Below are 24,421 nucleotides of genomic sequence, written 5' to 3'. Positions count from 1 at the left end.
TTTCTGATCTGAATGTTATTTTATTGAATTTAAATTATTAGAAATCCCACAGTCTGAAAGCCTAAACGGGCCACCAGAATTTAACTGTCCTCAGGGAAAAAAAAGTAACACTGACATTATTTCAAGGATCACTTGGTTTATCTGGTTAACAATTAAATTATCATCAGGAAAGACACTAAATTACTAAAAGTACTCATTGACAGCTCCATCTGAAGAGCTTTTTCTATAGCAGAATGATTCTTAGTGGTATATTTTTCTCTCTTCTTCTTCTTCTTCTTCTTCTTCTTCTTCTTCTTTTCTTCTTCTTCTTCTTCTTCTTCTTCTTCAAAACTTTCAGTACACAGCTCATTTTACCAGAGCCACTTCCCACACTGACTGAAAAGAAAGAATCCCATCTTTGAAGTTACCTGTCTCGTTGATGTAGGAAACAAAAATGAAAATTGTCATATGAATAAAGTGCACTCAAATATAGGAATCTGAGAGTAGGCTGTGCATCGATTCCCCTAATTCAGGCTTGACTACCATGAAGAAAGCTACTGTGCTGCTTTACTGCAGACTCTTACTAATTAAATATTACTTCAATGTTCTATTATTTTAATCGTATTTATTAATTTAATTTCATTTATATCCCACCATTCTCCCTTTCAGCACTCAAGGCAGATTGCAACATATCTTTTAAAAACAGATACGACTTAAAAAAAGACAACAAATTGCCATATTAAAGCAACATTAAATAAATTATCAAATTAAGACAATGAAATATTTAAATAATTTAAAACCAGTTTAGATAGTTTAAAAACAACAGCAGGAACAAAGCAACATTAAAAGGTCCTAACCAGTGGCCAAAGGCCTGTTCAAACGTATTACCGTCTACTGTTGAAAAGATACCAAGTAGGGGGCCAGCCTAGCCTTCCTCAGAAGAGAGTTCCAATGTCTGAGAGCGGCCACCAAAAAGACTCTCTTGATATAATAGCCAGACTCCTAGTACTGTTTCCTGCCAGTATTACTCCAGTGGCGTAACTTTCAGTGGTGAACTGATGGAAATTAAAAAGATTGGTGCTTGTTGTTCCTGTCGCATAGCAGTTGTGTGGTTTAGCACACAACAAAGGAAAGAGATGCCAATTTCTTAACCGGTAACAATTTACTATTGAAATGTATTCCATTGGAGTTATACCAGTGTATGGTATAAGAGGGTTATAGGCTGACAATATTTAACTCTCCCAAGAGATCTACAGTTTACATTTAAGGGTAAGACAAGACAGGGACGCTGGGTTCAATTTGATCAAGTTGAAAAAGCTTACTTCTCCAGGTGCAACCTGTCTCTTATACCATTTAAAAGGATGTCCCCACGCAAGTGGGGCCACTGTGAGATGCTCCCAGAGGCATCTGGTGGGGCCACTGTGAGATATAAGAAGCTGAACTAGATGGGCCCTTGGCCTGATCCAGCAGGACTCTTCTTATATTCATATTTCTTATGTGTTTACTTATACTGGGGGCAAGAAACCATAAAGCACCTCAGATCACTGCAATCTTCACCAGGATCACTGTTTGTTCCCTCTCCTCTGTCATTAATACCACCCTCTTCCCAGGCTCTTCACCACCTTTTCATCCCCTGTTATCTGACACAAGTTGTGTAGGTTGGGACAAATTAATCTGACTTTTCAATAAGGCCTTGATAGCTTTTGTGTCTCCATATACACACATACACACATGCCGTGGAAGTATAGAACGTATGTTCCTCCAGTCTCTCTTTTAAAGTGGCATAGTGCTGAACTGATACACTGGCAGTAGTTTATAAAGAGGGAGCCTTGAAAACAGATGCAGCAGGAGCAAAGAAAGAATGGAAGAATAAGGGAGGGAGGGGCAGAGTGTGCCATCAAAAATCATAGCAGGAGGAAAACCTATGTTTGGGAAAAAAACACAGACAAAGGCAGATTGCAGCAAAGAGACATCAATAAATAAAGATTGAGGAAAGGAGGTACAGATGGGCAAAAATCCCCTTGAGCCCAATATCTTCCCATTTTCTGAAAGAAACCAAAAAAGGGAAGAGATGAGGAATGGGGAAAGGATCTTTGGATGGAAAAATACTGCAAGAGGTGGAGTGCAGCAAAGGCATGCACAGGAGCAGGGAGGAAAGACGGAGGAAATGGGTGCTACCAATTTTGTCTTGAGAATCTTCAAATGGACATGGATATTGCAATCGGATGCCAACATGCAGCTGGGTATCCGCAGGTCCCCCTATTTTTTCCCGCTCTCTTTCTCTCTCTCTCTCTCTGTTGCTAACTTGCTCATTGACACATATGCACAGCACCCACACACACAGGCTGGGAGGCACAGGGTGCCCCCACTGCCAGATCTGCTTGGCTAGGAACTGATGAAAATGGCATGGACAATTGACAATCACCCCTGCTCTGCCTCTACCGTGCCAGTTCCCTGCAGCTGCCTGTGCTGTCTGAGCGATCACTATTAAAGAAAGAGGCCGCCAGGCAGCCAGTTCCACATTTACTTGGCAAGGAAAAATCAGGGGCTTGCAAGTGAATTTCCTGTCTCTTGATTTTCCCCTCCTCCCTGTTTGGGAACTTCTGGAAGCAGCCCTCTTCCCTCCCTTGCAGAAGGGAGACATATTTCTGTGCTTATGCAACATACAACTGAACTGGACCATATATATATGGGTGCTATAAAATATTTTAGAAAAGAGACAACAAAAGAGTATTCCTGCTGAAAATTGTTGTGCCATGCCGACTCACCTGAAGACAACATTGTAAGCAGCACCTTGGGTCACAACCCCCCCCACACACACACACACACTGTTCCTTTGGTTCAATACTGGCTATCGCAAGCTAGAATGATGCAACTCCAGTTGGAGCAAAAAAACAGTAATGAACCACTAATGATCCAAAATGATATGAATCAAGAGGGGAAAAGACTAGGCTATTCGCTATTAGCATGCTGTTCGCTATTCACATGCTGTCATGTTGCTGTTGCAAAGTAGATTGAACTTGACCGTCCCAGCAGGGGTGACAATATTGGGGGGGGGGCAATCATAATGCAGCCACTTTCTTAGAAAACAGTTCTATTAGCTATGATGAAACTTGCTTCCTCAGTAACGGTTTTCAAGACTGGAGTGTAACTTAAGCAAAGCCATATCCAGTCTGTTCTATCAAATACAACAAATAGTCTTCTGGCAACTTAAAAAGACTACGACAGACCTGGGCAAAGTGCGGCCCGAGGACCATATATGGCCCACAAGCCGCTCCTGTCTGGCCCATGGACAGTTTTGAACATGAAAACCATTTATAGCTTTTAATCTAAAGTTGATCAGTTGCTTATCTTTAACATACTGCAAAAACCCTCTTTAGTATTTGTGAAGATTAACAAGTTTAAAATAAAAACAATCATAACATCACTGTTTCATGTTATTTTTAAGTAAAGTTGGTTCAGCCCCCAAACTCAGTTCAGATTTTTCATGTGCCCCCCTATAGAAATTAATTGCCCACCCCTGGACTACGAAGTTCTACTTGACATCAGCTTTGCAGATGCAAAATCGTTTGCCTTTGCACCTTTGGAGGTCATGCTTATTTAGTTGTTTAGTTATTAATTTATTTAATGTCATTGTTTATTAGCATATGAACTGTACATTGTATGTTTAGAATTCTGGAAAAGAAAATTCAGCAACATCAACATTCATTGAACAACCACATTCTAATAAAAATTCTAGCTACAAAAAAAACACAAAGAAAATAATCAGAAACGTTATCTAAATAAAACCAGCTGTTCAAACAGCAGAACATATGTACATGCAACTACAGCTGCTAATTCAGTGATGATTCATCTTTTATTCTCATTCTTTTCAGAAATCTAACTGAAGTCTTATGTCTTCTTTTTCCTATTTATCTCTGTAAAACAGAAGAAATAACAGTTTAAAAACACATCAAAAGCTGTCCCCTCTGCTTTTTTTTACTTGATAAGAAGCCGCATGACAAATTTGTAAGGATGCCATAAGTGCTTTGAAAGTTACTGAATGTTAAGAATATATATAAGACAAAAAATGCAATTCATCATGTAGAGTAAGTTATAAAATAACAACCTATAAGTTGCCAACACCAACAGAGCGAGAAGAACATTCCATAACTCAGAGGAGAGCTCCCCCTTGTGTTCTGTAGCCAAATTTGAAATAAACAAAAGTAACCCAGAAGCTCAGTCATACACTAAGTCCAGGTTACACTACCAGGTAGCAAACAGCCAATGTGATGACAGCTTTAACTGTTTTAGAAACACCAAGAAAATTCTAAAAACTATTTTTGCTCTATTGTCATTTTTTGTGCCATAGAGGTATATTGTTTCTATGTAATCACCACTGGCATGATCCTATTTAAAATATAGTCCTCTGCATGTTTACTTAGAAATAATCCCTGCTGTGTTCAAAGCAACTTTGTTCATAAAAATATTCAATGGAATTAAATCAACTTGATTTTTCTTTTGCTTGCCAGGATCACACACATCCACACTTATTGGCTTTGTTTTATTTCCTAATAAAAGTGGTACATCACTGAATGAAATACCTTGACACCAACATTTATGTCCATGGAAACATGAGAGCCCATGCAGAATCTGCCATGCACACCAGTCAGGCTATTTACTGAATGCCAAGATTTGGTTTTTGTATAAGAACAATCCTGATTTCAAGCCATATGGATCACATTGTCATTTAACATTATGGCTGTAAATATGAAACAAAATATGCGTAATAAAATTAACAAAGGATCAGGATGGTGAGGTGTCCCTTAGAATCAAATTCCATTGAAATCAGGGAAGCTGCATAGTAAACATGAATTTGCTGACCATTATCTTGTGTGACTAGTCTCAAACTAAGGACAGCAAATCAGTTTCCTTATTCCATGTTGGCCACTATAAGTACCCCTACAGGAGGGGAAAAACTGTAATAATACCCACCACCAGGGTGCTTCTAGCACTAGAGGATGTTTGCCATCTCTTCAAATATTCTTCTTCTTGCATTACAATCATTAACACATTTAGTGTACAAGTATAATTAGTTGCTAATACTAGCAGATGAAGCAATAGTAGAAGAGGAAAAGGCAGCCTTTCAATATGAAGGTGGACAGAGAGGAAAGACACTCATGATAACACAAGGAGGAATGGGATGGAAAACTATTAAGACACAGTTCACAGGTGTCATAATATTGGTCTCTCTTATGATAAAACCAACCCAAAATCTTGTACTGTACCTTAAAATACTTGCACTTTTCTGATGGCATGTTGTGTGGAAGATTTATATCAGTTTATATCAATTTATATCAGTTGATGTATGAAGTAATTTCCAAAAAAGGAGACATGTTAACCTGCCTCAGCATGTTGCCAAAGGAAAAAAAGAGAAGAAATAAACAACAAAATATTGTAGCACTTTAAAGACTAACCATTTTATTTCACCATGAGTTTTCATGCTCAAACAGGATGCAAACTTTGATCCACAAAAACTAACACTGAAATAAAACTGTTAGTATTTAAAGTGCTGCAATATTTTGTTGCTTATTTCATCTTTTTTCTTTTTCTTTTGCTAATAAGATGTATGAAGTATAATCCTAAATTGACAAGTACGGAGATGGAAAAGAACAAAATCAAAGGGAAATAAAATGCAGAAAAGAACAGGGAGTGAGTGCCATGACATTAGTACTGTAATCTGATTGTGCTGTATGATACATTACAAACTACATCACCAATGCATGCTATAGAGACTAATTCTATTGGACTACAATCTCCACCTTGAGACTGATAATTCTTTCAAAAGCATGGCTAGTGCTAACAAACAAAAGGCCTTCTGCAGACAAATTCTTAATAGATGTTCTGAGTATTTTAAAAAATCAAAGAAACGGTCAGAAAACATGGAGTTATAAGCAAAGGATGTGATTATATGGTTGTCCTCTAAAATGATGTGAATGAATCAGGATAACTGAGGAAAAACCTCCCCCAGAAGCCTGACATTTGAAATACTGTATACAGTCTATTTGTATTTCTTGCTTTTCAGTGTTTATTAAGACTGAAATTGTTGCAGTGACCATAGACAAGCCATTGTTAGTGATAATATATAACCATCCCGGCATTGGCCGGAGTTCCTACTCCAGTCCTCTGAAGATGCCAGCCACAGAGACTGGCGAAACGTCAGGAAGAACAACCTTCAGAACACAGCCAAAGACCCCGAAAAACCCACAACAACCATCCTGGCATTGATAATCTAATCAATACATGTCATGCGGTGAAATTCTGGAATACCATCTGATGCTATTAACAGATCCCAATTCAATTAATCTTGTTCTTGAAACCAATAGTGATTATTTTAATTATTTTAATTGTTTATTGGTTTTATTGTCAAATTCTTTTAAATGGGTTTTAAGTCTGCTTTAATTATATTTGACTGCTTTGAATGCCTTTTGTTAATGAAAGGGGGGGGGGAAGGTAAAATAAATAAATGGTCTTTTTGAAGGACTGGTCCTAGGGCCACCAAATTCTACCAAGTTTTCCATGATAAGAATTTTTTTAAAAAAATAAAGATGAAGTAATGCATGAGGCAAGTTACAAATGATTTTTGTAGAGGAGATAATCTCGCTCCCCTTTGGACTGTGGAAGAGGAGAGCTGCGCAAAAAAAGAAAGAAGCATCTGTTGAAATCTTGACATTGGGGCTGCCACATTCAAGCTGCATTTGTACTTTTTTGTTTTGTTTTGTTTCTAACAATGACTATATAAAGCTAAACCAATTACTGTGAAAACGAACGCGGCACAGTTCCGCTCCTCTTATCAGGAGGTCGTGTGATAAGGAAACGTGCAGGTAACAGGAGAGAGAGGCTAATCCAATCACCCTGCAACCTCCTGCTTGCTTCACAGTCAAAAGGCAGGGCTTTGTAATCCCTTTATCTTTCCTTCCTTTTTTTTTTCAAATGGTGGTAGGAAAAAAGAGAGAGAAGAACGGGTGAGAAAGAGCAAAGGAATTTTGCTCCCCTGTCTGGAAAGGCAGCCGGCACGTATCCCGGTGGACACCTTGAATAAAATAATATGAGATAATTTATATGGTGGATATAGAGCAGGCCGGAATACTTGACGCAGAGACATAGCAAAACTTAATTTCTCCACATAATATGTGCTTTCTCTTTTCTTTTTGAGATGGAGGAAGACGTGACAATGCTATTAACAAGTCGCAGTTAAAATAAAGTTTAAAAGACGGTACAGTATCACCAATAAACCTCCTAATTGTCAATCTTCCATTTTCTTGTGTCTATGTTTGCTTTTATTTTCAAGCCCGAGGTTATTAGGTTGCGGGGGCTTCTTCGGGTTTAGCTGCTTGAGCAATTGCCTGAAATTAATTGACATCTGTCCTGGCACAAGTTTGGCAAGGAAATCAGATGAGGGGAAACTATATGAAGCCGCTGTTTTTTTTCTGTTTAAATTTCCCTATTGTTCTGAGCGCGGGTCACGTAAAGAGCAAATACAGGCGTCTGTAAGGCGTGCCTTCTTTTTACGCCAGCCGTTGAAAGGCTTAAAGGGGCCTGCGATTTCGAACACGAAAGCCAGCCAATCAGAGAGGAGCGACGGGGAGGCGCTAGGTTTGAGTTGCCGGGAGGCGGCGGCGACGAGAGAGAGAGAGAGAGAGAGAGAGCTACCTGGAGACGAGCGGAGAGTGAGAGGGGCGGGAGCCGTTAACGGAGAGGAGTGGGATGGCCGCCATGGAAGGCCGCCGGAAAGAGCTGGCCCAGCTGGCGGTGCAACAGCACCTCCGAGCCGCCTACGGGATCAAGATCAAGACTCGGGCGACGAAAGGGAAGCCGTCGCGACCGGCAGCCGTCGAAACCGGAGGGGTGAGCTCGGCGGGGTTGGGTCGGAGGGCCGGGCGGGAGTCGGCGGGAACTGATTTTGGTAGTTCGTCAATTCTCGGGAGTGGGGGATCGGGGAGAAGCAGACGGCTGTAACAGGCACCCTCCGTCTCCTGCACGGCCTAAGCACCTCTCTGTGGATTCTTCCCTGCCCTGGTGTCTCCCGTCTTCTGGGAGACGAAAGGCTGCCTTGGAAGGTGAACCTGGTTAGAGTGGTTGCCGTGAGAGTCCGTGGCAGCGGGAAGAACCAAAACCTACGACTTGTTTAGTGATACTGCCTCAGCCTTCAACGCTTAACACCTTTTATCTGGCCTCTGTTTTCGTGGGCTGTAGATTACAGTATTTCTTCATCTAATCCCAACCCACCCCCGGGCTTTGCGGGGAGACGGAAATATAACAGTAAAAATTAGGCCGAGAAAATGCTCTTAATCGGATGTGGAATGTGCAATTTGTAGGGTGTAGGAAGTTCAGGGGTGTAGTGTACCAGCACTGAATCCAAAACAAATCAGGAAGTAAATTCAGTCATTTCGTTGATAGCGCATTGTTGGAAAACACCCTGTAGCAAGTAAAATCATTTATCTGTCTACCTAGCTAGCTGTCATCCATGCCAGTTGATACATGTCTGAGACCTGAGATTTTAAAGATTCATTTACTAATTTTGTTACTCTCTGAAAAAAGACATATCCTTTTTTTTCTTTATTAGACCCACTAAGGTATCACAAACAGGCTAGTCCAAGTCTTTCAGGACTCATCTTTTTTTTAAAAAGTTATTGTGCATTTTATAAGATATGTATTTTCTGATAATATAGGCCCTGTTTACCAGTTAGCCCAGATACATCAATGGTCATCAATGCAGACAGTGTGTTGGTGGTGGTTTCCCAGCCTTACTTGAAGATAACCGAACCTCTTTCATTTTGTATGCAAAGCATATTGAGAAAGTAAAGATATAATGCCATTGTACAAAATGTTGGTAAGACTGCACCTGGACAGCTCTGGTCGCTGTACCTCAAAAAAGACATAGTGGAAATGGAAAAGGTGCAGAAGAGAGCAACTAAAATGATAGCTAGCCTGGGGCACCTCCCTTATGAGGAAAGGCTACAGCATTTGGGTCTCTTTAGTCTAGAGCAAAGGCTCCTGAGGGTGGCCATGACTGAGATGTATAAAATTATGCAGGAGATGGATCAAGTGGATAGAGGGAAGCTCTTTTCCCTCTCATGCAATACCAGAACCAGGGGACATCCACTCCAATTGAGTGTTGCGAGAGTGAGAACAGACAAAAGATTTCTTGACCCAGCGTGTTGTTAGTCTGTGGAACTCCTTGCCACAGGATGTGATGATGGCTTCTAGCCTAGATATCTTTAAAAGGGGAATGGACAGATTCCTGAAGGAAAAGTCCATCACAAGTTACAAGCCATGATGGGGAAGTAGGGGAGGGGTATCAGGAGACAGGTCTCTAGTTGTCTCATGTGCTCCCAGAGGCATCTGATGGGGTCACTGTGAGAAACAGGAAGCTAGATGAGATGTGCCCTTGGCCTAATCCAGCAGGGCTTTTCTTGTGTTCTTATATATCCATTTGGATATATCCATTCCATAGATTTCTGAAAAACATTCATAGGATTGCACTACATTGGTTATTCTTCACTCTTTCATTTTCTACCAATTAGAAACTGATTACAATCAAAATGTATAATCTCAGCTGGAGCTGTTGATTGGCTTGGCACTGGTGATTGGATCAGGATAACAATTTATTTTTACAATGTATGTGTTAATTAGATTATCTGGTGTATGTACGTGTTCAGAGAAATTTGTGAATGGCCTGTGTTTATAATGCAATTGTTACTACCAGTTCTGTTTGTATCTAGTTTCTCACCACACTGTTTATGGTCTAATCTTCAATTATAGGTACAGTTGTGATCAGGTTCTTCTATCTCTTTGGGCAACCCCTCACCATCTGCAGGAAATAACAAAGGAGATGTTTTTATAACTTTCAGACCTTCCTCTTTATTAACACTAATTTCCTCCATCACATTACTTATGGGGTTGAAGACTCTGGCAACAAGCCGCAACTAACAGAACTAAAACTTTTGCCATAGTCCCATGGACTCAACGGGGAATCCCCCCCACACCATTCCTTGTAGTCTGGTTTTGGGGGAGGACTAATCCGTAGGGCACAGATCATCCCACAACACGTGTGCCTAATCCATCCTCTTTCATCAGGCTTGTCATAAAACTGGTTGTGGACGATCTCCACTTCTCTCTGCAACTTGAGCTCAAACAGCACAACTATTACAGTCCATTCTTTCGTCATATAGCATGTGGGTCTTGTCTCTCTCGGCGTAGGTTCTGGCAGCAATCCTCCCACTCTTAGATTAGGGAAGTCTCTTATCAGTCTTTGGGTTCTTATCCTCTCAATCTCCTTCCTTCGTGCTTCAGCTTTCTTTCTCTCGTAATCTGCTACCACACTGAACTGAACCAGTGTACCCATTCCTCATTTATATCTTCCTCCCAAACAGTCACTTCTTGCTCCGCCCACTTTTCCCCTTTCACCTCCTCTGCTAGAGGAGGAGCCTTTTCCTTTGATTCTATTTCTCCTGCCTCTGTTTTAAGTGTCACCTCCTCGTCCTTGTGTTCTGCCCTGTTTTTCTCTCCTCCTCCTCCTCTAGCCTCTATTATTACGGATGGCTCACTTGCACACTCTTCTCCTTCACAACAGTATAAATATCTGAAATTTTGGACAGCTTATTTACACAGCTGACAAAATGGAATACAGTGCACGAAAGCTCATGTTTTAATACATTTGTTAGTATCTAAGGTGCTGCAGGATTCTTTGTTATTTTTGCTGCAGCAGATTAGCACAGCTACCCTTTGGAAATTGCTTTAATGTCTTATTTTTGCTTAACTGTTTGATTTTAAGATAATCTTCTCTGTGTTTATAAACTAGTGAGGTCTAGGGTTCAGAAACCATTCTTCCAAAATTTTCTCAATAGTCATAGGAATCTTTGTGTTTTGCAATTAGAGCACGGATTCTAGGATTGTGGAAATCAGTGAAGTTAGCCAGATATCTCAGTGAGTTGGAGCACCTGGCTTACAGAGCCACAAGTTGTGAGTTTTATTCCCAACTGTGCCTGATTGGACCCTGCCTTGTAAGAGAAGATCTAGCATGTGTGGCCTTGGGCAAGCTACACTATCCCAGAACTCCCCAGAAAAGTGGGAATAATAAACTACTTCTGAGTATATCCAGGAAATCCTGGAAAGAGCCGCCATCACTAAGAATAGGCTTGGTAGAATGTAATTATTAATTAGAAATGGATTTAAGTATTGTAACATTGATATACGCACAATATGTGTTGATATTAAAAAGTAAATTTATTAATGTGAAAGTTAATTCAACAATTGTTTCTCTCTATGTAATATAATAATCGGTGGCAGAACAAAGTTATGTTTTTCACTGTAGTGCTTGTTTATTGTTATGAAAGTGTGCACAGAAAAAGGCAAATGTGAGTGGGTATTATTATATTTCCCTTTCATTGCTCACAAGAAGAAATATAAAGTTTAATTCAAATATAGGAAACTGTAGTTTATAAAAAAAACTATAGTTATCAACACAATCCTGATTCAATAAAATATCATATGAAAAAACACAGCCTTTCTATATTCAGGTAAACTGGGAAACTCTAGTTTGCTATCATCAATAAAGAATGGCTTGTTTTCCCCTTATGTGTGGAAGATGAGGAGTATAAGACACCATGGCTAGCCAAAACATGTTCATGGATCAGTAACTCATACATTTCAGCTCTGGTGAATGGAATATATTATGGAAATGTAAACTTACATACTACATCTCTGCACACTGATTTTTAAATGCCCTTTCTTCCCCCCTCCTACTTGCTCTGTTTTCTAACTCAGCTGTGAGGATTAAATTTAAGATATTTCCAGATTGATAAAGGAAAGGATTTCAGAAAAATGGGAATCTCTCTAAGGCCCACAAACAAGTGCTCTTTTTTTTTTTTGTAACAAAAGGATTAGAAGAGATACATTGCTGCCCACTGCTTTGTTGTTTTAGGGCAAAGTTCAGTGTCATTCAAAGGCAATGATAAACACGCATACTGTAACTGATTCTGCAGATAGTTAATTGTGTTTAAACAAGAACACTATCTGTAGTTTTTTCTTAGGAGTGGGAACAGTGATTCAAGCTGCTAATTATAGAACATGCCTTGCACTAAATCCAATTTGTACCTGAGGTGTCACTACTATAGGATCCAAGTTATGGATATATTGTTTCACTTTTTAAAAATGAAAAATTAAATTTAATATTAAAAATTTACATGATGTCTTAGAAATAGAGCACATCAATTATCAAATAAATAGGCATACATGAATTCACATAAATAATGCTGTCATTTTGACTGACTATAATAATAAACATTTATGAATTATTTGTTAAACCTTGATTGTACTCCACAAACTCCTAGTTTTGGAGTAGTTATGTTGCAGGCTTTAAGTTTCAACAGACACCATATGTCCAGTCTAAACAAAAGACTTAAAAGATAGTTTTCTTTTGCTGGTGGTTAACAGTGGTTGTGCATATCTGCTCTTTAAAAAAGAAGTGTTAAACAAGTTTAGAAGTGTTTAATTCATAGGAATTGATAGCTTTAATTTCCTTGAATTTTATTTTTCATTACATTACCCATCCCAAGTGTATTTTTCTGTACAGTACTTGTTTACATGTTGCTTAAATATATCCTTTTTCCCCAGGGCAAAATCTTTGGAATTGCTTTTGATGAATTGCCTCATCAGATTGTATCTGAATATGGAAATATACCTTGGTAAGTAAAGCTTGCTACTTAGTTAATGTTATAAATAATGACATGCCATATTTAATTATAGATCATGGGGCACCAATCGAGTAGCGTACTAGCTACAGACTGACATTCCCACTGTGCTCCAGGGAGAAGAGATAACATTGGGCAAGCTGCAGAGTCCCAGATAAAGATAGTGGGAAATTACCCTATAACTAAAAAATAAAAATAAAAAACTGGTTAGAGTTACCTGAAGTGAGAATTGACTTAACAGTATGTAATTATTGTTGTAATTTCACTTTGGGAGTAATACACAGTAAACATGAGAGAGAAGAATGCTTCATATGCACACACATGAACAATGATTGGGGTGTGGAAAGGGAAGTATTTTTTTTACTAGGGATCAGGTAACTGCAATACCTTCTATTGTTGAAAACATGAGAAAACTGTTGTGATAGAGTGAAGGATCTGTGACTTTCTATTTACAATGGTGCTTCGCTAGACGATGATAATCCGTTCCAGTGAAATCGCTGTTTAGCGAAATCATTGTCTAATGAAAAGCATTTCTCCATTGGAATGCATTGAAACCTGCTTAATATGTTCCAATGGGGAAGAATCGTTGTTGTCTAGCGAAGATCGGCCATAGGAAAGCCGCTTTGCGAACCGCCAATCAGCTGTTTTTAAATAGCTGTCTTGCGAAGCTTAGATCCTGAAAACACCCATTTTGTGAGCACAGAGGGAGCTGTCAAAATCGTTGTCTAGCGAAAATTGGTTTGCGAAGCAGGGACCAAACATTGTCCAGCGAAATCTTCCCCATAGGAATCACTGTTTTGCGAATCGCTATAGCGATCATAAAAAGTCAATGTCTAACGATAAAACTGTCATGCGGGGTAAGTGTCTAGCGAGGCATCACTGTATTTATTTGACTTCTATACAGCCTATCTGGCTGTCAAGACCACTCTGGGTGGTTTAAATGTTAAACAAATATAACATCTAAGGACCCATCTCTTCAGGCAGGCTTTTAACAATTATAACTGAATCCCTGAACCCTATTTCAGCAGAAATTTTAATCTTTTATTGCATTTTAAATCATATATTGTTTAATTTATCTTTAATATTTGACTTACTGTATTTTTCCATGTATAAAACTACATTTTTCCCTAAAATAATTACAGGAAAAATTGAGGGTCGTTTTATACACAGTACTATATAATTTTGCAAAGAAAGTGGAGGGGGAAAGCAGGAGTCAGAGCGCTTGGATCCCTGCCTTCCCCCTCCACTTTCTTGCAAAGAAAGAAATTTTGGGTTAGAAAAGTGGGGTGCATCTTATACATGGAAAAATACGGTATTGTGTTTTTAAATTGTGTAATTTTTATGTTGTGAGCCGCTTTGGGTCGGTCCATTTTTGGGAGAAATGCAGCATATTAGTAATAATAAAGACAACAACAGCAATTTAAAACATTAAACATAATACAGAGGTGCCTTGCATAGCGACGATAATCAGTGCAGCAAAAATCGCTGCAAAGCGATTTCATCGCTATGCGATATTAAAAAGCCCATAGGAATGCATCGAAACCCCTTCAATGCGTTCCTATGGGCTTCAGACTCACTTTTAAGCGAAAATCCTCCACACGGTGGCCATTTTCGCTGCCCGGTAAGCAAGGAATCCATCCCAGAAAACAGCAGGTGGCCATTTTTTTTACCTGGCAGCCATTTTGGAACCGCCAATCAGCTGTTAAAAAATCATCGCTTTGCGATGATCGGTAAGCGAAACAGGGTACCAATCATCGCAAAGCAATATTTCCCCATAGGAACATCGCAAAAGCGATTGCAAAAAGTTAATCGCTATGCAATTTCATTGTTAAACGGGGCGCCTGTTAAGCGAGGCACCACTGTAATTATAAAATCAAAATTGGATACTGGAAGTGCAATGGTGGAAAATGTATAGAAGTGCACTAATTATGCAATAATGAGATACTGAGAAGATAGCTTAGTGGAAAAAAAAACATTTTGCAAAGTCATCAGGAAGAAAGGAGAAAAGGCTGTATGATGTAGTCCTTTGAGAAGTTGAATACTTACTTTGCTGCCCAGATGTTGAGGGTGAAAGTTTTCAAAGCTTACCTTTCACAATATGGCAATCACAATAGCTCATGGAGAGTGTTATTTCATAATAATGATCATTCGTGTGTAGGCATCCTTCAGTCTCGAGAGACTATGGTATCGTGCTCTGTATGGAGGTCTTGGAACAGTGTCTTGTGTGGCTGAGAAGGCCAATTTGAGAGTGACAATCTCTTCCACATTGAAGACAAATACAATCTGTCCCCTGTCCAGCTCCCTGGTTTTGTTTGTTTCGGGACTGCCTCTTTGCCTCGGTCTGCTGTACAAGTGTACATTCTGTGGTCAAAATAATCTTCCATAGTTATACAAGTAGTGTAACTTTTGGTGGGAAATGACTCCAAATTAAGAAATCACAGTAGACATTATAAGTTTCATCCTGAATCACACAGGGCAGATAATGACTAAAATCCTATTGCTCTGGAATCAGTGGGGATTTGTGAAGTCTATTCTGTAAGTCCTATTGATTCAAATGCGCCTACTCTAATTGCAACTTTATCTACAGTATTTTGTGCCTAGAGTAGGCCCATTTGAATCAGTGGAACTCACAAAGGAGTTAACTCACTAAATCCCCACTGATTACACTAGCATGCTCTAGTGTGACTTACTATGGGATTTGAGCTGTTGTCTATTCCAATTTCTTAACTTAAGACAAATTGACAAGAGGATTTGGCACATAATGTAAGAGAAATGTTTTTTTCACAGTTGGGTTCTTAATGCTAAATACTATAGTGCCTTTTATTTTTTCTTTTAGTTTTTTAGTTGAGGCCTGTGATTACCTGGAACAACACATACATACTGAAGGACTTTTCAGAAAGTCTGGATCATTTGTTCGCTTGAAAACTTTAAAGGTATATAGTACTTTCATTCTTATTCCCGTGTTTACTTTTTTAAGCATTTTCATACAATATCATCCAGAAATGATAAAAATAAAGTCTGTGGCACTAGTGCACTGAAACAAAGTGTTCATATAGTCTGCAGAGACCGGTCCTTGACTATTGCAGCTGATTTCATGTTCTTTTAAAAGTTTGCATGTTCTTGCCTCAAAATACAGTGGTGCCTCGCTTAACGAGCGCCCCGTTTAATGATGAATCCGCATAGCGATGGAGTATTTGCAATCGCAAAAGCGATCACATTGCGATGTTTTAAATGGGGGAAAATCGCTTTGCAATGATTGTGTGGAAGTGCTTCCCCACAATCATCCCAGAGGCCCCGCCGAAAGAGCCCCGAAGCACAGCTGATGGGCGGGGGGGGGGGGTTGCAAAGATCGCGAGGAAGCCAGCTTCACAACCCCCCGCCGACTTCGGCGCTCTCTCTCTCCCCCCCCCCCGCAACTCCAGCCTGGGCAGGGAGACCCTTGCCTCAGTCTCCCTGCCCAGGCTGGACCTACAACGGGTGGAGAGAGAGAGAGAGTGCCAAACAGCTGATCGGCGGTTCCAAAATGGCCGCCCGCTGTGTTGCCTCGCTTTAGAGGCACCGAAAATGGCGGCCGGATGGAGGATTTTCACTTAAAGGTGAGTTTTTCCCCCATAGGAACGCATTAAACGTGTTTTAATGCATTCCTATGGGGTTTTTTTGGCCCGCATAGCAATGAATCCGTATAACGATGATTTTTTTCGGAACGGATTATTGTCGCTATGCGGGGCACCACTGTATGGTGTTTTATTTGTATGTATTCATTTCAGTATGTTTTTCGCTTTGTAGTAAAAAAAACCTTTTTTTCTCCGTCCTTTACTAGAGTAAATTGGACCAAGGTGAAAACTGCCTGTCTGGTGCACCACCATGTGATGTTGCAGGGCTTCTGAAACAGTTCTTTAGAGAACTGCCTGAACCCATCCTTCCAAGTGAGCTTCAAGAAGCTCTAATCAAAGCCCAACAACTTGGCAATGAAGAGAAGATTTCTGCCACATTACTGCTCTCCTGCCTTATAAATAGCAAAACGATCGATACGCTCAGATATTTTTTCAAGTTTCTAAAAAACGTGTCTCTAAGGTAAGTCAAGAGTATGAATGTTGTAGTTATGGAAAAGGATTACAGTGGTTGTAAGAATTGTGGATGGACAGAGGTATTTTGTAAAACTTGCAACTGGACAATTTCTCATGCCCAACACAAATTTTGGTGGGGTTTAGCATATTTCTTTGGATTTGCTTTTAGAAAATGCAACTTTTTGAAAAGTATTAATTTGTGTTATATAAATATGAATTATCTTGCAGTAACTTAAAAGAAACAAAACAAAATGATTTGATTAGAAAGAGGAAGAAAGCACACTGAATATAGTGTAAATCTTAGAGTCAGTTCTTTACTCAGAAATTCTGTTGGGATATTTTATTATTTTAAAGCAATACTATGCAATTATCTTGTTTAACACACAGTCAAAAATATTGCAACACTGAAAAGCTATTGATATATTTATTTTCACATGCCCCAAACGTTTGGTGTCATTATATGCTTTCTAAGGGAAGTCCCAGATCACATTGTGGTGTGACAGTAGATAGAGTGATGGGCTAGGACTCAGGAGACCTTGGTTCAAATCTTTATTTGGCCATAGAAAGTCATTGAAGGTGTGGAACTGGTAAAAAGAAAAAGTTCTGAAATATCTCACTTGCCTTGTGAGGATCACTTTAAGTCAGTTCCAGCTTGATGGCACATAGCACACAATGAATAGTCAGCTGAAAAGTTAATTTCAGTATGAAGTTCCCAGTGTCATTGATCATGTATTGATATATATCTTCCTTATGTAAGTAATCAATATCTACATTTCTGCAAACAATGTGGGAAAATGTAGCAGTAGCAATTTTCAAAAACGTCAATGCCTTTGTGGCACAGATGCAACATTTTCTCCCTCAACAAATCATATATGTTTTTGTCTTCTTGCCTTTTATTTATTTTATTTACCAGGATTTTCATCTTGTGAAAGAGATTTAGAGCAAGTTGTCATAAGTGTAAATATACCAAAAGTAAATATAAACAACCTTCCCGTCTCTGCTCCATCTGTTCATATTCCAGTGTGTCTTGTTTATGGAACTACCTCCTTAGTTTTGAAACAAACTCTCCTTCCAAGTTTATGCTTTGTGTTGCATTTCTAACAATAAACCAGAAACATAGATTATACTCCCTGTTTACCGAACCACCTAGAAGATTTCATGACACATTTCACATATATGTGTAGACCAGCACCGAAGAGAACTTTCAAAACTCTTTTTCTAATCTGTGTTTGATAAGCCAGTGTTTCCACAGTTGCCTGGAGTATTGTGGCATTTAAATGCAGTCCCTTTCTCTGTTTCGGAAAGGAGCTTTTCTTGCCCTTGTTCCTCTGCCCAGGATTACAATAGACCTAAGTGAAATAGAATCTTCTGCTAAACTGGTTGCAAAAAGATTAGACAACAGCTGCACTGGCTACATTGTGAACAAAAGGTCTTCAAGTATAGTGGTAATCAGAATTTTGACCAATGGACATTGTAGGTGGATGCATCAAAAATCAGCAGTTAAAACCTCACACACACAAAATGAAACTTCTGACAGCATTCTGTTTTTGGATTCCCTCTTCCCACAGATCGGCTGAAAACAAAATGGACAGTAGTAATCTGGCAGTAATTTTTGCTCCAAACCTCTTGCAGTCGAGTGAGACTGATAAAATATCAGCTCATACAGAGAGGAAACTTCGTTTGCAGGCAGCAGTTCTGCAGACATTTATTGATCATGCAGAAGATCTAGGTACGGTTATGATAACCAACTAACATTGGGAATCTTATGTACTTATATCATTGTTAGGTAGTTGTGTCTGAGTGAATAATGTTCATATCTGTTCTTTAATTCAGGGACTTTGCCAAGGTTTATCCTGGAAAAGATACCAGCTATGCTTGGCATTGATGATCCTGCCTCTACGCCTTCATTGCTAAATTGTAGAGAAAATGAAGTTGAAACACCAGGTGAACAGACAAGGAAGAGGAGCCAGAGCATTGGAGGTAAGTCTGCATGGTCTCCTTTTTCAGTTTCGTCATTATCAAACTGCTTTTGTTTTTGGTCTTAAAGCATGGCTCAGATCCGACCCACTACGGGAAAACAGCTATACCATATTTTATAAATTGCATAACTGAAAACAAAATAGGTGTGTTTATTATAAACATAAATCATAGGACTGTTTGATTTTAACAAGTTGTGTTTTGTATATGTGCTTGAGTCTAGGTGACATGTTATCTAAATAGTGATGTATAATTAGACAAATTCACGGTGTGGTCTGCTTTAGCAGGACAGTGCAGCCACCTAGATGGAGGCGGGGTATAAATTAAATAAATAATAATAATAATAATGGACTCTTATCTTTTTTTGAAAAATGTAGCTCTGTTCAGACATTCTAAACAGGAATAAAAATGTGTGAGGAAGGCAAGTGAGAATGAGTGCTAGCCCCACTCTCCTCATGCATGGAGGACAGCTTGCTGAAGGAGAGTCTCCTCTGTCTGGAGAGTGACCCATGAACTTTGGAGTCTAGTATTCCAAAGACTGTGTTGCTTCTTCTACAGTTTTCAAAAAACAAAAAGAGGGCTTGCTGAAGGATACCAGGGGCTTAGCAGTTCTAGAGTGAGGGCTTGTTTGGATGTTAGAGAAAACTCTGGCTTAGCAGAAGCAAGCAATATGCTGGTGACTGCTCCTGCTTGCCTCATCCCACCAATGTGAGCAGCTGTAAAAGAAATCACAGATCTGTGGATTTTGTTGCTGTGCCTGATTTGGAGATTTTGGTTGGTATGTTTCCAAACATGCCAGAATCCTAAGCCTGGACCAAGCCATGGTGTATGACGCTGTCTTGTTTGTTAAGGTAAGCCAGAATAATTGGTCTGGGTATTATGGCAAATAAGTGAAAGGTCTGTGGTTTGTTTAGCCACATGACGGGAACTCTAGACTATAAACCTGACCTGAGCTTCCCAAGTCAGCTGAGCCCTCCTCCCTTACAAAGGATATGGGGCACATTGGTGCTTTGCCTTGCCTGCTAGCAGAAATGTGCCAACCAGGTGATTTAGCCTGATAGTTTACATTTCTCCAGTCAGGCCTGAACACTGAAACAACTAGCTAAAGGCTTTTATGAAGTGTGTCACTGTATCGTTTCCCATCATATGTGTACTGTAAACGAGCAAGCAGGGGCGTGGGCTGATGGGCTTATGCAAACCTTACACATAGGATCACCAGAGCACCAGCTGAGACTTCTTTAGCTGGAACAGTTATTTTCTAAGCATCATCCAGGTCACTTTGTTCAAATGAAGAAAAAATTTGACAAGTTGGTTTCAGAGATGCAGAAATGGATGTTATGTGAAGAATCAATTATTCATCCTTTCTAGAATAAAAATCTGTTTCTCTATTCAGAGTGGAACACATTAAGTTCCTATTAAACGTTTTGTTGCCTGGTATGTCTTCAATTTCAGATATTGTTAGTGGAGCTCTGAATAAACTTAAATCTAACAGAACACCCTCCACTACACCTCAGAGAGACAGAAATGGTAGGTATAGTGCATTTGCATGGAGCACTTTATACCATGTCCTCAAGATGTGGAGATAACTATCAAAGCAAGTCTGTGATCCTGACTTGTTTGCTGGATTGACAGTAAAGGATTAAGTTCTAAAGCTAAACGCTGGGCTGCTGTTGGTTGCTGCAAAAGCTTGGGCGCTGTTTATATAGGACTCACTAGGCCATATAGTATTAACTAATAAAGAAGCTATCATAACTTGGTTATGTGCTGCTTTAGACACTTTGATGTTTTTATCCTTTAATAAATTTCTCAGTGAACCTTCTTTTGTATTGCAAACCATGCATGTTTTTTGGGGGGGTGGGTTTTTGTTGTTGTTGTTTTGTTTTGTACTTTAGTTATCCATGTAGTAAGCAATAGGGAAGGAAACAGGGAAAAACTGGCAATTACTGGACTGTTCGGGTGTTAACACAGTTTATGTGTATTTACTTAGAAATGAACTCATCAAAGTCACTAGTTTACTAGCAAGTATGTTTAGAATAACAGTGTAACCATTCAAACCACATGTTTACTGTGGATTAGTGAGGCTTTTTTTAAAAAAAAGTGCGTACAGTGGTGCCCCGCATAGCAACATTAATCCGTTCTGGATTAATCGTCACTATCCGAAAACATCACAATGCGGGTGGGAAAACCCCATAGAAACGGGGCCCAGACTCACTGTTATGCAAAGATCCTCCATAGCGCTGCCATTTTCGCGCCCTCAGTAAGCGAGGAAATTGCGCGAAAATGGTTGCGGTGGCCATTTTGGAACCGCCGATCAGCTGGCCGAAAATGGGGCCGGCAGGAGGGCAGGGGAAGGCTCCCCCGCCCTCCTCCCGAGTGCACCCCGGCTTTTTTGGTGGGCTGACCGGCGGGAGCTTTGGAAGGGAAAATGGGGCCTATGGGGAAAAATCTCAAAGCGATTTTTCCCCATAGGGAACATCACAATGCGATCGCAAAAGCGATCGCAAAATCTTCGCTATGCAGATTCGTCATTAAACGGGGCGCCCGTTAAGCAAGGCACCACTGTATAGAATTAAAGCCTTACTCTAGCTGTCTTATAGCTGTTGCAGTATTATACTATGTTACTCAAAATATCAACCATTTTATCAGAAATGCATTGTGAACTCAGATTTTAAGCCTAAAACCATCATGCTGCTAGCAAAGGAAAACTCTGCAGTAGTATAGTTCAGTTGAGATTTTCCTGCTGTGCTAATAGATTGCTGGCTACTGGACACTTTTCCTATCCGTTGCTTACATAACCTTCATTGTTCATTCATACGTGCCAAAAAACAGCAGAACATGTTTGTCTGTCTATGTTTGCTTTCTAAAAAGAAAAAAACAGACACTGGGCAGAATCCTCGTGCATAGCTACATGGATGTAATTTGATGTTATACTGTAACTGCAGCAGCTAAAAAGTGCCACAGCTTTTGTAGCAACTGCACTGGTGAAAGTGCTTTCATTAAGCATTTTCACTGGTGCATTACACAACAGTGGCAGTGGAATCCTGCAACCCATTACACAGTTCAATTGAACAATTCCATTGCCAGGTATAACATTATGCAACACCTACACAAACAGGTTTTTGACCACTGCTTTAATACTACACAGATTCAAAACTGCATTAGATTCCCTTTTGTAAATAGTTTAGAAATAGGTTTCTATGTGTGCTGTGCTAGCTGCAGCATTCAAGCTAGTGGAGTGATGTATGTAATTCTTTGTGGCTTCTGTGAATGCACACAAATGGGTTGCTCTGCACCTGCGCTGACCCTCTCAGAAGATTCTAGAGCTAAAAGTAACAATTTTAGTGGGATGTTCCCCCTAGAGCACATGCTCCGCCCACCCGATTCCCCTAAGTTCCTTTTTTCCACCGAGCTATTGGGACCCCTGGAAGAAAAGAGCCTTTTTTTCTCTTCAAAGCAATTCATTTGGCTACTGTTTCCTACTTTAATTACTTCTAAATTGATATCTTCCTATTTTTCAGTCATCTAATCGTTCCCCCAGTGAGTTTGTTTCGATTTTGGCTCCCCCCCCCCCCCCCAAGATCTTCAACTGCTTTTCCTCTGAATTTTCCCCGCTTATAGCCTGTACAGCTATAAGCTGTATAGAGCACTGAAACCGTGCATTGAGTGCTCTAATAAAATTCCATCTTCTGATGGGCACAAGCACTGCTTGTTTTGTCTTGGAGAGCAGAACCCTACTCACTCCTGCGTGGTCTGTAAAAAATTAACTAGACCAGCGCTCAATTTAAGACTTCAATGGTTGAGATCTTACCTCTGGGAAAGGTCTTTAAACCTAGTGATAACATCCATGGACGTGGCGAGATCACCTTCGGTTGAGCGGCAACCCCAACAGCCAGCTCCCGTTCCGTCAACTCCATCCCCTCACACCAAGGAGGGTGATGATGGACCCAAGCATTCGTTGGAACAAAAATCAGCTTCCACCTCAAAATCTTCAGCTTGAACCCATGAACTGTCTAAAAAGAAAAAGGAAAAATCAACTGTTAAAAAGATGAAAAGACCAAAATCTGTCCATCTAGAGCCCTCACAAATCACTTTGCCATCTCCGATTTTATGAGAGTCCTCTTGGGAAGCTCAGGACTTGCCCTCTGAGAGAGGGAAGTCACATCCACTGGTGACTCAAGCTCTCGACAGGTAGCCTTTCACCTAATGTTAGCCAATTTGTGGCTGAGTCTCCATCCAGCCTGGCCTCAGCCCATTCCAGCCCTGCATCAGGGCAGGCAGTCGATACTCAAATGTTGAGCTCAGAATCTCCTCACCGTTCTCCCAGGAGAAACGGAAACGTATTTCACCTCTAAGACAGGGTCCTCCATATGCAGAATAGTTCTCATACCCAAAGTTCCCAAGATACCATCACTTTGACATTGGCAATAGATACCTGTACTTCAACCCATACTTCATGCCACCTCAATATGTTCCCACCGATTTCGAGGATCCAAAGCGTGTTCAGTATGCATCACCATCTCAACAAGGAGAACATCTTTCCACTTCTTCACAGTGTCAACATTATTCCCAGAAATCGACTGCCTCGGCCCCTACCAAATCAACCTCTAAATGCTCGAAGTTGATACCATCTGCAGACCAATATAAACGGCAGGGACAATCTTCTAAAAAACAATCACTGCAAACTACAACAAGACAGTATATCTCAACCTCACAAGAACCTCAGCTTTCCCATTCTTCTCTTCAGAACCATTCATCCTTTAAACATTCCCAACCGCCTAGTACTAGAGATCCTTCACCATCTTCCTCTTCTGTTGAAGAAGTTGATTCGGATTCATCAGTAGAGTCACCTCCCCACCTACCTACTCTTCCTTCCGAAACCCATGGTAATCATCCCTCAGCTCCTTCTGAAGATTACACTTCATATTCTCAATTGGTATCCCGAATGGCAAGAGCACTACAACTACAGATTGAAGAACCTCCTTCTCCTGAGGCTGACCCTATATTTGATGATATCAGTCAAGAACGCTCTTCTCTACTTAGTCTAAATTTCATTAAATCAATTTTACAATTAATCAAGGACACTTGGGATAAACCACCGTCTATGATGCAGATATCAAACCGTACAGAAATGTTATACAAAACTCATGGATCAGACATTGAATATTTAGCCAAACATCCCTTTCCAAATTCTATAACTGTCGAGTCCAATCAGTCAAAGGGACGAAACAAATCTTTGGTAACACCAGCAAACAAGGAGGGAAGGGAAATGGACATTTTGGGCAGGAGGATTTATTCATTGCAGTCTTTCTTATTAAGAAATACCAACTACCAAGCAGCGATAGAGGCATACCAGCGCCATCTCTGGAACAGAATTCTTCCTATCCTCGAATCAGCTCCCGAATCAATAAAATCAGAAATGACCAATGTACATGTGGAAGCCATCATGCGAGCAAAGCAACAACAGCGGAAGCAGCATCCAAGACCCTGGTTTCCTCCATATCACTGCACTGTCATGCTTGGTTACGCTCAACAGGAATGACTGACGACATTAAGACGAGGATAGAGACCTTCCATTTGATGAGACCAGTCTCTTTAACCTAAAAACTGATGAGACCATGGAAAACATCCACAAGGTATGCAAGACTGCTAAATCTTATATCTATC

At 40.1% G+C, this 24,421-nt stretch overlaps 1 protein-coding gene and 1 long non-coding RNA gene across 2 annotated transcripts in view; one reads left to right on the top strand and one right to left on the bottom strand.

Moving 5' to 3' along the window:
- Window positions 1-251: 251 nt before the first annotated feature.
- On the bottom strand, window positions 252-4,600 carry LOC144588651 (uncharacterized). Its single transcript, XR_013544300.1, has 2 exons — window positions 3,798-4,600; window positions 252-407 (listed from the first exon to the last, which is right to left on the bottom strand). It is a non-coding gene; the product is annotated as an uncharacterized LOC144588651 (long non-coding RNA).
- Window positions 4,601-7,634: 3,034 nt separating this feature from the next.
- Window positions 7,635-24,421, top strand: part of ARHGAP11A (Rho GTPase activating protein 11A) — a 66,828-nt gene continuing 50,041 nt past the window's right edge. Inside the window, exons 1-7 of the mRNA XM_078387474.1 lie at window positions 7,635-7,866; window positions 12,637-12,707; window positions 15,550-15,646; window positions 16,534-16,787; window positions 18,349-18,509; window positions 18,614-18,760; window positions 20,210-20,284. Coding sequence (XP_078243600.1) covers window positions 7,726-7,866; window positions 12,637-12,707; window positions 15,550-15,646; window positions 16,534-16,787; window positions 18,349-18,509; window positions 18,614-18,760; window positions 20,210-20,284 — 946 coding nt within the window. The 5' untranslated portion in view covers window positions 7,635-7,725. The remainder of the gene's footprint in view (window positions 7,867-12,636; window positions 12,708-15,549; window positions 15,647-16,533; window positions 16,788-18,348; window positions 18,510-18,613; window positions 18,761-20,209; window positions 20,285-24,421) is intronic.

The sequence above is a fragment of the Pogona vitticeps genome, chromosome 1 (genome assembly GCF_051106095.1).
Source record: "Pogona vitticeps strain Pit_001003342236 chromosome 1, PviZW2.1, whole genome shotgun sequence".
Taxonomy (NCBI): Eukaryota; Metazoa; Chordata; class Lepidosauria; order Squamata; family Agamidae; genus Pogona; species Pogona vitticeps.
This window is presented reverse-complemented; position numbering and strand designations above follow the sequence as displayed.